Raw genomic sequence first — 12,995 nt, forward strand, 5'->3', positions numbered from 1 at the left:
ATGCTTAAATTATGTCAAGTGGAGCAAAGTTGTCACTCCAAGAAAATATGGAGGCTTGGGAATTAGAGATACCCAGTGTGTAAATTTTGCTTTATTAGGAAAGCTTGTTTGGCAATTACTGCATAATAATGATAAGCTTTGGGCAGGATGTCTCAATCCTTTTGGTATCATGCTTGGCGACCATGTGGAACGCTAGCTCCTTTGGTTCCTTTTGTGCACATCTCTGATTCTCACTTGAAGCTAGAAGATGTCTGGTACCATGGACATTGGCGGTGGGATATTCTTTGCACAATGATTCCGGAAGAAGTTAAACTTGATTTGATGCTCTTTGATCCTATCAAGCAGGCAGGAGATAAAACAGGTTGGTTTTGGACAAACTCAAATACTCTCACCTACTCGACTAAAAGCGGGTATGAATGGCTATTGAAGAAGAAATTTGGCTGGAACGATAATGAAAATTGGCTTTGGCTTTGGCGCTTGAGAATACCGGAGAAGATAAAGTGTCTGCTCTGGCTTTGTCTCAACAACGGAGTTCCCACAGCTAGTTACCGGTTTCAAAGAGGTCTTGCTACTTCTGATTTTTGTCAGCGATGTTATCTTGCTCTAGAGGATATTAACCACTGCTTTAGGACTTGCCAAAAAGCTCGTCAGATTTGGATTAGCTTAAATTTGGGAATGACCGCTGAGGACTCTAGTTTGGATTTTGTGTCTTGGATTCGTTCTAACCTCAACAAAAATGAGTTTCTCTTTGCAGCGGCCTTTTGGTGGATTTGGAGGGATAGGAACAATGACATCTTCCATCAAGATGATCCATGGAGTAAGGAGAAAATTGTTCACTTAGTTCAACATGCTGCTCGCGATTTCTCTAAGGTTGTTACTAACCAAAAACATATTATTCCTTCCTCTTTGCAATATAACTGGGAACCACCTCCAATGAATGTCTGTAAAGTGAACTGCGATGCAAGCGTTTTTGAAAATGGGCAATTAGCGGGCTTTGGATGTATTATTAGAGACAGCATGGGAATTTGGATGAAAGGTTGTTCTGCCAGTATACCTCTTTCTAGTGTTCTCTCTTGTGAGCTTCATGCTATTTGGAGAGGGCTTGTTATGGCTTGGGATTGCGAGTATAAAGAGGTCATATGTGAAACTGATAATCTTGATGCATTTTTTCTTGTTTCGCGAGGCACAACCAGCATGATTACGAATGACTCTGATCTGCTTGGCAAAATCAAAGAGATGCTTCAGCGCAATTGGACAGCTACTTTAGTGCTCATCCAGCGTACAGCAAACAGAGCGGCTGATTTAATGGCTAAGACTGCTGCTTTAAACAAGCAGGTGTACCTAGAGTGGTTACAACCCCCTAATAATTTAGACATTATTATTAGAGAGGAGTACTACTCTTTCTCTTAGGTGTTTTTTCTTTGTGTTATGTTCAGTCACAAACAAAAAACAAAAAATTGAAAATGCAAACAAAAGAGAGCCTAATTTTTTCTCTCTTTTCTTCTCGATATTCTTTTTTGAAAAAGGGTGTCACCCGCTCCGTTAAGCCACCAGAGCGATCTAAATTCTAAACCCTAGCGTTGGTTGCGTTTCTGGAGAGAAAGAAAGAAAGAAAGAAAGGAAGGAAGAAAAGGAAGAAATGCCTCGGGAGATCATAACGCTTTAGAATGCTGCAACCAGATCGGCATGGAGTTCTGGAAGCAGCTCTGCCTCAAGCATGGCATCAGCAAAGATCGCATCCTCGAAGACTTCGCCACTCAGGTCTCACATCATACCAATTCCCCTTTTCACTTCCCTCTTACAAAACCTTACTATCAAATTATCATTTTTTTTCTTACCAATTCGAACTGCTGGTTGTTTGTTTCAATATCAATAGTACACGGCTTCCAGTTCACACTGGAATCTCATCTCAGTGACTAATAATTGCTTTATGTGTTGAAATGTTACTTAGTTTGGGTTAGGTTATGTTACTACTTACTTGTGTAATGTGGAGTGTGTGATTGTGATTGGTGCAGTGTGGTTCTACGTTGACTTGTTTTGGTGAAATTGCTGCAGGGTGGTGACAGGAAAGATGTGTTCTTCTATCAGGCTGATGATCAGCATTACATACCACGAGCTCTGCTCATCGACTTGGAGCCTCGAGTTATTAATGGCATTCAAAATAGTGACTACCCTAATCTCTACAACCATGAGAACATCTGTCTTGGACCACGGGGGCGGTGCAGGAAACAATTGGGCTAGTGGATACCATCAGGTTTGCCACTACTAGTCATAACATTGTCCCACAATCATGAGTTGCACGCATATCATCCTAGAACTGAGGATTATTGCTTCCTGCGATTGGTTTTCGTCTCGTTGTTTATGAGTAGTTTATAGCAAGTATTACTTTTGTGGGGTGAAAGAATGCTTAGCTATTGCTGTTGCATTTGATCAGGGAACGAATGTTGAAGAGGACATAATGGACATGATTGACAGAGAAGCAGATGGCAGCGACAGTCTCGAGGGTTTTGTTCTGTGTCATTCAATTGCTGGAGGAACAGGCTCAGGTTTCTTTCCATCTCTTTATCTTAAAAAATCCCATAGGATCCATCTTTTATTCCTTTTCGTTATTGAGCATTTGTGTAGTTGGTTCATCTGAAAAGCTAAAGATTTGTGAAATGTTTGACTTAATTTTGCTCTTGATGCATAGTTTACATTCAAACAAAAGTTAAATTAATCTCACCCTTAAGAAAAGAAATTGAACAAGTCTGCACCTTTTAGCTTATTGTGAAAAAATTGCCTGTAAAACATAATGTTTGGGTTCCCTGATGATCCCTGACTTCATACCAGAAGACTGGATATTTTTCAAGTACTTCTCAGTGGTGTACCTTTTATTTTATTATCATTTCTTAAAATATCCTTGCTTTTGTACTAGGTGCTTGTCTTACTTGGATGCAGGTATGGGCTCATACTTGTTGGAGACCCTGAATGATCGCTACAGCAAAAAATTGGTTCAGACATACAGTGTGTTTCCTAACCAAATGGAGACAAGTGATGTGGTGGTGCAACCATACAATTCACTGTTAACACTCAAGTGACTGAAGCTTAATGCAGATTGTGTTGTAGTTCTTGACAATACTGCATTGAATAGGATTGCTGTGGAACGGCTTCATTTGTCGAACCCAATACCCAACATTTGCTCAAACTAATTCCTTAGTTTCTACTGTGATGTCTGCCAGCACAACCACTCTTCGGTATCCGGGATACATGAATAATGATTTGGTTGGTCTTCTTGCGTCGTTGATTCCCACGCCAAGATGCCATTTTCTAATGACAGGATATACCCCTTTGACAGTGAAGCGTCAGGTGAGACCATTGTATCTGTTTTTCTTATATATAAGTTATCTTTGAAGAATGAAAGATTAGTCTAGATAATGTCTTCCAACTTTTTCTGTTGTTTATTTGTTGGACTTGAAGAATCTTACAGAGAATCATTGAATTAATCTCACTATCTTACACACTCTATCTCTCTTTCCTCCCATTTTACCCTCCTTTTGTAATTTAATTAGAATATAGATAAGTTGCTGCCTAATTGTGATTTCCTATTACACTTCTATGAAACATTTAAAAGTTTGATGATATCTACTTGCAGGCTAATGTAATTCGTAAAACCACTGTACTCGATGTTATGAGAAGACTTTTACAGGTATAATTACTGCATGAACAAAGCGTCAAACAAAATTCCTATGTGTTCTACCTATTAAAACGTTAATTCAATTGACAGGCAAAGAATATTATGGTGTCTTCATATGCTCGGACAAAAGATGCCAGAGCAAAATATATATCAATTCTGAATATCATTCAAGGAGAAGTTGACCCAACTCAGGTATGACAAGCAGCATTAATAGCATTTCCTGGATATTGTACGGTTTGCAAAGTGAAAATGTTATTAAAACAACAGAAAAACAATAAGAATTGCTAGTCATCTGGCTGTTTGGCCTTGTGATAAAATTTTGCTTTCCAATATCAGATTTTCTTAAAAAAGTACTGAGTGATTTTGTGAAAGTCAGTTTTGTCTAAACATCCTTATCCTTGAGAATTTAAAATATGAGCTTATTTGAAACTTAAATTGACATTTGTTTCTGATTTTTTTTTTCTGATAAATGAAATTTGTAGGTGCAGCCTGCTTTGATTGACTTGTTCATAGCTAAAAATATGGTTCTAATATGCAAGTATTTTAACAGTTTATCTCTCTGGATTTAGGTTCATGAAAGTTTACAGAGGATTCGTGAAAGAAAGCTAGTGAACTTTATTGAGTGGGGTCCTTCTGGCAGTGCAAATTGAAGTTTTAGGCTTTTAGCAGCTGCATCAATTTGTTTCCTTTATATTACACGGTATCTCATCTTGTTTCCTGGGCATCTGATAGGTTGCTCTATCTAGAAAGTCACCAAATATTCAGACTGCACACAGGGTATGACCTCTTTAATTTCAAGTTCTTAAACCCCTCCTCTCTCTCCCTCTCTCTCTCTCTCTCTCTCTCTCTCTCTTGTTGGTGTTGTGTGTGTATCATGTTTCTGCAAAATTCTGCTTTCAATTTATGTGATTGTATTGGAGAAAAACCAACATATCTTTTGAAAATGCTTATTAGTCTGAAGTTAGATAACAGGAAATCAGTTAGAAAATAACATAATATCATCCATTTTATAGGTCAGTGGTCTTATGTTGGCAAACCATACTAGCATTCGACATCTTTTCAGTAGGTGTTTGAGCCAGTATGAGAAGTTGAGAAAGAAACAAGCCTTTCTAGATAACTACCGGAAGTTCCCAATGCTTGCTGTAAGTGCCAATTTCATGTGTACAATCTGATCAGTCTTTTGAACTCCACTCCCGCGTCTGTTAAATATGTTTTTTGTTTGTACCACCTTGTAGATTCTTGTTATTCAAATCTAATATCAGTGAAAAATATACAGGATAATGACCTCTCAGAATTTGATGAATCAAGAGATGAAGTTGAGGCTTTGGTTGATGAATATAAGGCCTGTGAGTCCCCATATTATGTCAAATGGGGAATGGAGGTAGATACTCTACTAGCCAACTTCCAATTTTAAGTTAATGTAGCATATTACAGATGGTTTTATTTATTTTTTTCTTATATAGGACATGAACAATATGCTTACAGCAGAAGGCAGTGCTACATGACCCTTAGATCCAATATTAGTAGTGTGAAGACTCCACGCAACCCAAGGCAAGTTAATTTTTTAGGATTTGACTTGTCGTAAAATCATTCAACAATTTACACTTAGGCAGAAGAATACAATGTCAATGATAATTTATAAACACATGCGTGCCCTCGCATACACTTCCTTGTGGTGCAAAATGAGAGGCCAACAAATGTCTAAGATACTTCTCACAATCCTGAACCAAATTATTGCAGGCACTACTATAAGGGAGGGAACTGAAGAATTTATGTAAGCTGGGAGAGGTTTCTGATGAGCATTTTCAACTGTTTTGGGGCTTCTATGGTTTGCAGTGTGATAATTTTGGTTTGTACGGTTTGTTGATAATCATTTGGACATCCAACCAAGCGAGGATAAGTACAGATTCTCATTGTATTAATTCGTTTTAGGAATGTATTATATGATTGATTGATCACTGATGCTTAGGAAATTAGGAATATCCTAGGTATCTGTAAGCTATGAATATTGAAATATTTAAATTGATGTGGTGCATAGATTTACTTGATTCAGATTTGCATGTTATACGGTCCTCTTGAACTGGTCGAGTTCCTCGATTATGAACACCGTGATTGGTGGTGTTTGTCTCTTAAATAATAAAGAGAAAATAACAAATAGGTTTCTGAATTTTTTATTCGTAGGCATTTAAGTTTCTGAAGATTTAAAAATATATTTTAAGTTTTTTATTTTTTTAAAATCTGGTTTAAGTTTTTATTTCTTTAAAATCTGGATATATCTAAAAATTTAAAAATATATTTAAGTTTCTAATTTTTTTTTAAATTTAGACACATTGATTCTTCTGTTCACTTAGGCCTAATGAAAAAATCAAACGTGGCCTAATGAAAAAATCAAACTCTTGTACTGGCCGATACAGATGCACAAGTGGTTTGGGATGATCAAAAATTTAAATGTATTTTCAAATTTTCGAAATTTAAATATTCGTAAATCAAAAAGTTAGTGATCAATTTGTTCTTTTCTCATAATTAAATTTCGAAAGGGACTTCAATTCCAATTTTCAAGTAAAAAAGGAAAAAGAAATCCATTCTATTATTGTGAACCAATATATATACAAAAATGTAGTTCTCAAAATGTACTGCAAGAATATTGAATGCTTGGATTGGGTGGTGTGATTCATTCCCGAAAAGTCATATCGTGATTTATGGGCACATGGCATGTTTCTCCTTGCATGTTCACTGTTCAGTTCACCGTTACCCATGTCATTAGTTATGGTGTTTTTTCACGTTCAAACATAAACATAATTTGCAATAAATATACCAGGTTGGAGAATATAAAAGAGTCTTTCCTTTTGCTTACATGCTGAAGAACACGTAAGAACAGAGATCTCTCGGGATACCACTTGCAATTTGCAAATGAATATCATTTGCTGCTCTGGTTGGAAAAAGTTTCAATCCGACATTAATTGCCGACCCTTATCCATCCTAAGATTAATAAACCGAAGTAGTTGACCACCAGTGTAAGAGAAGAGAAAAATGGGTCAAAACTGCCAAAACGCTAGAAATAGGAAGAAACAGGGAATCCAAAGCAATTTAGGCTATATACTTTTGTTTTATTTTCTTAAACAGACACATAAAGACTACATCAAAATCAGTCAATTTAGGAAATATAAATCAAGAGTAAACAAAAAATCAGCGAATATTCAATATTCTAATATAAATTTGATTGATAGGGAAAACAGAAGAGGTAACTACCACATGGCCCTTGTTAGCGGCAATTCAAAAGAACGTGCCGTAGTTGTAAGTGGTCCCCATATTAGAAGGAAGAAAGACACTCAAGTATTTACCAAATCAGTTCACTCACTACTCACTAGTCACTACAATTGAGTTTCTATATAAATCTGATATCATATCAGTGTATGCTAATCACATAGTCGCAAATTGATACTTGGTTTCCACATTGTCTCAGCCTCTCTTGACAGTATTGGTTGTGAAAGCACCCAAGAAGAGAAGAAAAGAAAATGACATTTCTCATAGCTCTTGCTTCTTCTTCGTCAGGTGTTTTGGCCTTATATACTCTTCTTCTTGCCATCTTTCAACCAGCTATTATTGAAGCCCAATCCCTTTCTCCTGTACCTGCACCTGCTCCCACCAGCGATGGTAACTATCCCTTTTCTTATCTCCTTTTTCATTTGATTTCTAAACTTAGTCATATCATAGAATGTAATGTTGCCTTCAAAGGCATTGCATTTGGAATTGTGTTAGAAAAATGTTATTAATTAATGTGTTTGATATTAAACAGGTACTTCAATAGACCAAGGAATTGCCTACGTGCTTATGCTTGTGGCATTGGTTCTCACATACCTCATCCACCCTCTTAATATCTCTTTCTACAATTTGTGAATTATCCGTTTCCCTACCTATTGTAATTTTACCCTCATAGCAAGTGAACATAGTAGGGATGGATGGTTTTTAATTTCCCATGCTCTTCATTGTTTATGCTGAATTGTTGATGCGGGGGTTGTTATCAATGTGTTTGATGCGATGCTAATTTAATTCTTTTTTAGTTGCTAATACGAGTTAATAGTCAAAATCGTCCTATTTTTGTTCTCGAAAGATAAAATTAATCGAATTCGTCCTCAAAAAATAACGTCCTTCCGTCATCTCCTTCATTGAGATGGCAAACATTCACTGACTGCCCAATAAAAGAGATGACGTAAGGACGAACATGACCAGATTGGTTATCTTTTGAGGACGAATTCGATTAATTTTATCTTTTGGAAACAAAAATAGATATTAAGGTATTTTTCAAAAACCATTTTAACTATTAACTCTCTGCTAATACCGTTTGTTCATACCCTGGCCCAATAAATAGGGCCCAGGATCCAAGCAAAGAAGCCCAACCCAAAGGGTTGGCCCTCCCCCAGTACCAGCTAATCCCCAGAAGTCGGTACTGAACACGACCTGCTCCAAAGAAGTCGGATACGAGGATTAGCTGGTAGATAACACTCATTCGAATGAGTAACTGCCCCTGGAAACTCTCTAACCACTTCATAGGGCCATATCTTAACCTCCCTAAGATATGGGAACGGTTATCCGCCTAAAAAGGTGGCACTACTTCAGCGGTGGTTATTGGTTCACCACTATAAATACACTGACACCATTCAGGTATCTCTAAGTTCCAATACTCTCTAACCTGCTCACACTCTTGCTAACTTAGGCATCGGAGTGTCTTTGCAGGTACCACCCCCCATTCTTTCTCACGTACAAGTCGGACGGAGGAACACCGAGTACCAGGTCCACTCGAAAGCCACCTCCTTCATACGTTTGGGCCAACCAACGCCATCCAACCCATTAATCTCCGGTTACCCATCGTAACATTGGCGCCGTTGCCGGGGACCCGAGAGATCAACCAGTGATGGCGGATAGATCCCCTGAAGAGGGTCATGTGGAGACAGATTCTGAACAAGAGAATCTGAATACTGGAAACAATGAGGCAGACCAGACCCTTCACCAGGAAGCCAATGATCAACACAGGGAAGGCACCTCCGGAATCAAAAACCCGAAGGTGAATTCCTCGGAGGGGCGCGAATCAGAAAAAGAAGGACCATCCCACGCAATTGAGCTTATGGGATTAATCCACAGTCGCCTCGAGCAGCTAGAACAGGAACGGGAACGACAAAAGGAAACCGAAAAGAACCTAAAAGAGGAGATGGAGCGACGAAAAGAGTTAGAAAGAAAACTCTTAAAGTTAGAATCCTCCCTCAAAGGTCAGAACTCCCACGACGGTAGAGAAGATTCTCCCTTAGGAGAGAAAGATCCCTTTAGCGAGGACATAATGAGGGCAAAAGTTTCGAGAAACTTTAGAAGCCCCGATATGGACCTCTACGACGGAACCACCGATCCAAAGCATCATCTGAGCAACTTTAAAAGTCGGATGTATCTGGCTGACGCTTCTGACGCTACGCGATGCAAAGCCTTTCCGACAACCTTGTCAAAAGCAGCGATGAAGTGGTTCGACAGCCTCCCTCTGAGGTCAATTACCAGTTTTGAAGACCTCTCAAGAAAGTTCTTGATGAGGTTCTCCATCCAGAAAGACAAAGTAAAACATGCACCAAGTCTCCTGGGAATAAAACAGGAGGTCGGGGAGTCCTTACGGGCCTATATGGAAAGGTTCAACAAAGCATGTTTGGAGATTCAAGACCTGCCTACCGAAGCAGTCATCATGGGGCTAGTCAATGGTCTTAGAGAAGGTCCCTTCTCACAGTCCATATCAAAAAGACACCCCGCCTCTTTAAGTGATGTACAGGAAAGAGCTGAAAAGTACATCAATATGGAAGAGAACGCTAGGCTAAGAGACCCGAGTTTGCGACCCGGTCACCCTCCCTCAACGAAAGAAAGGGAGAGGGAAGCTAAGAAGAAGGAAGAACTCGGCCTCGATAGGCCAAGAAAATATCACTCTTATACTCCCCTAAAAGTTCCTGTAGTGGACGTATACAGAGAAATTTGCAATACCGAAAGGCTGCCTCCTCCCAGGCCCATTAAAAATAAAAAAGGGGGGAGCCGCGGTGATTATTGTGAGTACCATAAAATATATGGGCACTCCACAAACGACTGTTACGACCTTAAAAATGTGATAGAAAAACTGGCCAGAGAAGGTCGACTTGACAGATATCTCATAGAAAGGTCGGACAATCATGGAAAAAGAAAGCGAGATGATATGGATAGAAGAGACCCATCACCACAAACTCCGGAGAGTTTACCAGGTCGAAGAGGGGTCTTCCGACCTTCCAACCATTTCATTCACAAAGGAAGATGGGCGAGGAGTAATCCCTGGGCACGATGACCCAGTGGTAATTACCATGATCTTGGCAAATGCCCATCTACACAGAACACTAGTAGACCAAGGAAGCTCAGCGGACATCCTCTTTAAGCCCGCTTTCGACAAACTAGGTTTAGATGAGAAAGAGTTAAGAGCCTACCCCGACACCTTGTACGGATTAGGTGACACGCCAATAAAGCCACTAGGATTTTTGCCCCTCCACACCACCTTTGGAAAGGGGGAGAAATCAAAGACTCTGAGTATAGACTTCATAGTCATCGACGTGGGGTCGGCCTATAATGCTTTAATCGGCAGAGCTACCCTTAATCGACTTGGAGCGGTGGTATCGACACCCCACCTTTGCATGAAATTCCCGACCTCAGCGGGGATAGCAACGGTGAGGGGAGATCAGAAGCTGGCAAGGAAGTGCTACAATGAAAGCCTAAACCTGAGAGGAAAAGGCAAAGAAGTTCACACAATAGAGCTCGGGGGAGCAAGGGTTAAAGAAGAGCTGCGACCCCAGCCCGGGGGAAAAACTGAGGAGATTCAGGTCGGCGAAGAGGAAGGAAAAAACACTCACATAGGAGCCAACCTAGGGGAAACCCTAAGACAAGGGTTGACTAAGCTCCTAAAAGATAATTCCGATCTCTTCGCCTGGAAGGCCTCCGACATGCCTGGGATAGATCCCGAGCTCATGTCCCACAAGCTCTCGGTCCACTCAGGGTCCCGACCTGTGCAACAAAGAAGACGCAAGCTCGGCCCAGAGCGAGCCCTAGTAGTGGAAGAGCAAGTACAGGCGCTCCTGGAAGCCGGCTTCATCAGAGAAGTCAAATACCCAACATGGCTAGCCAATGTAGTGCTAGTCAAAAAACAAAATGGCAAATGGAGGATGTGCGTCGACTATACCGACTTAAATAAGGCATGTCCCAAGGACCCTTATCCACTACCAAGCATTGACACCCTAGTAGACTCTAGCTCAGGGTATCAATACTTGTCGTTCATGGACGCCTACTCAGGGTATAACCAAATCCCAATGTATAAACCAGACCAGGAAAAAACATCATTCATCACGCCCAGAGCCAACTTTTGCTACGTGGTCATGCCATTTGGATTAAAAAATGCAGGGGCCACATATCAAAGGCTGATGAATAAGGTGTTTGCCCCTCACCTAGGGAGCTTAATGGAAGTGTACGTCGACGACATGTTGGTGAAGACCAAGAAAGAAACCGACCTCTTGTCTGACCTTTCACGAGTCTTTGACACCATAAGGTTGCACGGGATGAGACTCAATCCTGCAAAGTGCGCCTTCGCGGTGGAGGCAGGAAAATTTCTAGGATTCATGTTAACACAAAGAGGGATCGAAGCCAATCCCGACAAGTGTAGAGCTATCCTAGAAATGAAAAGCCCGACTTGTTTGAGAGAGGTCCAACAGCTGAATGGCCGACTAGCGGCTCTCTCCAGATTTTTGGCAGGATCAGCACTAAGATCCCTTCTACTGTTCTCCCTATTGAGAAAGGGACACCAATTTAAATGGACTCCTGAATGCGAGGAGGCGTTCCAAGAGTTCAAAAAGTTTTTGAGCCAACCTCCTATTTTGACCCGACCTGTAGCCGGAAAAGACCTCGTCCTATACCTATCCGTGGCAGACAAGGCCGTCTCAGCAGCCTTGCTAAGAGAAGACGAGGACGGCCAACACCCGATCTATTTCATCAGTAAAGTTCTACAGGGCCCTGAGCTAAGGTATCACAAATTAGAGAAGTTTGCCTACTCCTTAGTGGTAGCCTCTCAAAGGCTACGGCCTTACTTTCAAGCTCACACAATAAGAGTCCGCACGAACCAACCCATGTAGCAAATCCTCCAAAAGACGGATGTTACAGGAAGAATGGTTCAATGGGCAATAGAGCTCTCCGAGTTCGACTTGAAGTATGAAACTCGGACGGCGATTAAGGCCCAGTGCCTCGCCGACTTCATTGCAGAATATGCAGGGGATCAAGAGGATAAACCAACTACATGGGAACTCTATGTAGATGGATCCTCCAATAAAACAGGAAGCGGCGCAGGCATAATATTGGTAGATGAAAGGGGAACCCAGATAGAGGTTTCCCTCAAGTTTGAATTCCCAGCTTCAAATAATCAGGCAGAATATGAAGCCTTGATTGCAGGATTGAAGCTGGCAGAAGAAGTCGGTGCTACGAAGGTAACGATATACAGTGACTCTCAAGTGGTGACCTCCCAAATAAGTGGAGAATATCAGGCAAAAGACTCAAATATGAAGAGATACTTGGAAAAAACTCTGGAACACCTTGGGCGTTTTGCAGAAACCGAGGTCACGCACATAACTCGGGACCTAAATAGCAGAGCAGACGCCCTATCCAAGTTAGCAAGTACCAAGCCAGGAGGAAATAACAGAAGCCTGATCCAAGAAACCCTCCAGGAACCTTCAGTGGTAAAAGTGGAAGACAAACAAGAAGTCTTTGAAGTGGTCGGATTAAACCTCGGATGGATGAACCCCTTGGTCGAATACCTGAAATTCGACATCCTCCCCAAGGAGGAAAAGGAGGCCAAGAAAATCCGAAGGGAAGCACAACACTATACCTTGGTGAAAAATATTCTCTATCGAAGGGGGATATCAACACCATTGCTAAAATGTGTACCGACCTCAAGAGCCACCGAGGTATTAGAGGAGGTACATAGTGGAATCTGCGGGAACCATCTCGGAGCAAGGTCATTAGCCAGAAAGGTGATCCGAGCTGGATTCTACTGGCCAACCTTGCAGAAAGATGCCACAGACTTTGTGAAAAAGTGCCAACCATGTCAAATGCATGCAAATTTCCACGTGGCCCCCCCAGAGGAGCTCATCAGTATCACTTCCCCATGGCCCTTTGCAAAATGGGGAATGGATTTATTAGGTCATTTTCCCCAGGCGCCAGGACAAGTCAAATACCTGATAGTGGGAATAGATTATTTCACAAAGTGGATAGAAGCAGAACCACTGGCCACCATCAC

At 40.9% G+C, this 12,995-nt stretch overlaps 1 protein-coding gene and 1 pseudogene across 2 annotated transcripts; both read left to right on the plus strand.

The window, feature by feature from the left end:
• Nucleotides 1-1,522: 1,522 nt before the first annotated feature.
• On the plus strand, nucleotides 1,523-5,205 carry LOC107609752 (tubulin gamma-1 chain-like; annotated as a pseudogene). Its single transcript, XR_015892314.1, has 11 exons — nucleotides 1,523-1,761; nucleotides 2,056-2,254; nucleotides 2,435-2,546; nucleotides 2,938-3,345; nucleotides 3,632-3,685; nucleotides 3,764-3,865; nucleotides 4,243-4,314; nucleotides 4,406-4,450; nucleotides 4,687-4,815; nucleotides 4,950-5,054; nucleotides 5,137-5,205. The product of XR_015892314.1 is annotated as a tubulin gamma-1 chain-like (transcript).
• A 1,853-nt stretch (nucleotides 5,206-7,058) lies between these two features.
• LOC107608405 (arabinogalactan protein 41) lies at nucleotides 7,059-7,718 on the plus strand. The gene is made up of 2 exons (XM_016310201.3): nucleotides 7,059-7,327; nucleotides 7,470-7,718. Exons 1-2 carry the CDS (start codon nucleotides 7,189-7,191, stop codon nucleotides 7,568-7,570), a joined length of 240 nt encoding a protein of 79 aa, XP_016165687.1. The 5' UTR covers nucleotides 7,059-7,188; the 3' UTR covers nucleotides 7,571-7,718.
• The last annotated feature ends 5,277 nt before the right edge of the window (nucleotides 7,719-12,995 follow it).

Source organism: Arachis ipaensis, chromosome B7 (assembly GCF_059453495.1).
Source record: "Arachis ipaensis isolate K30076 ecotype BB chromosome B7, ASM5945349v1, whole genome shotgun sequence".
NCBI classification, from domain to species: domain Eukaryota; kingdom Viridiplantae; phylum Streptophyta; class Magnoliopsida; order Fabales; family Fabaceae; genus Arachis; species Arachis ipaensis.

Bases quoted from the DNA above. Each gene is read 5' to 3' on its own strand.
- LOC107608405 (XM_016310201.3), top strand. From the start codon at position 7,189: ATGACATTTCTCATAGCTCTTGCTTCTTCTTCGTCAGGTGTTTTGGCC. The intron at 7,328-7,469 runs GTAACTATCCCT...GATATTAAACAG, and splicing joins ACCTGCTCCCACCAGCGATG to GTACTTCAATAGACCAAGGA.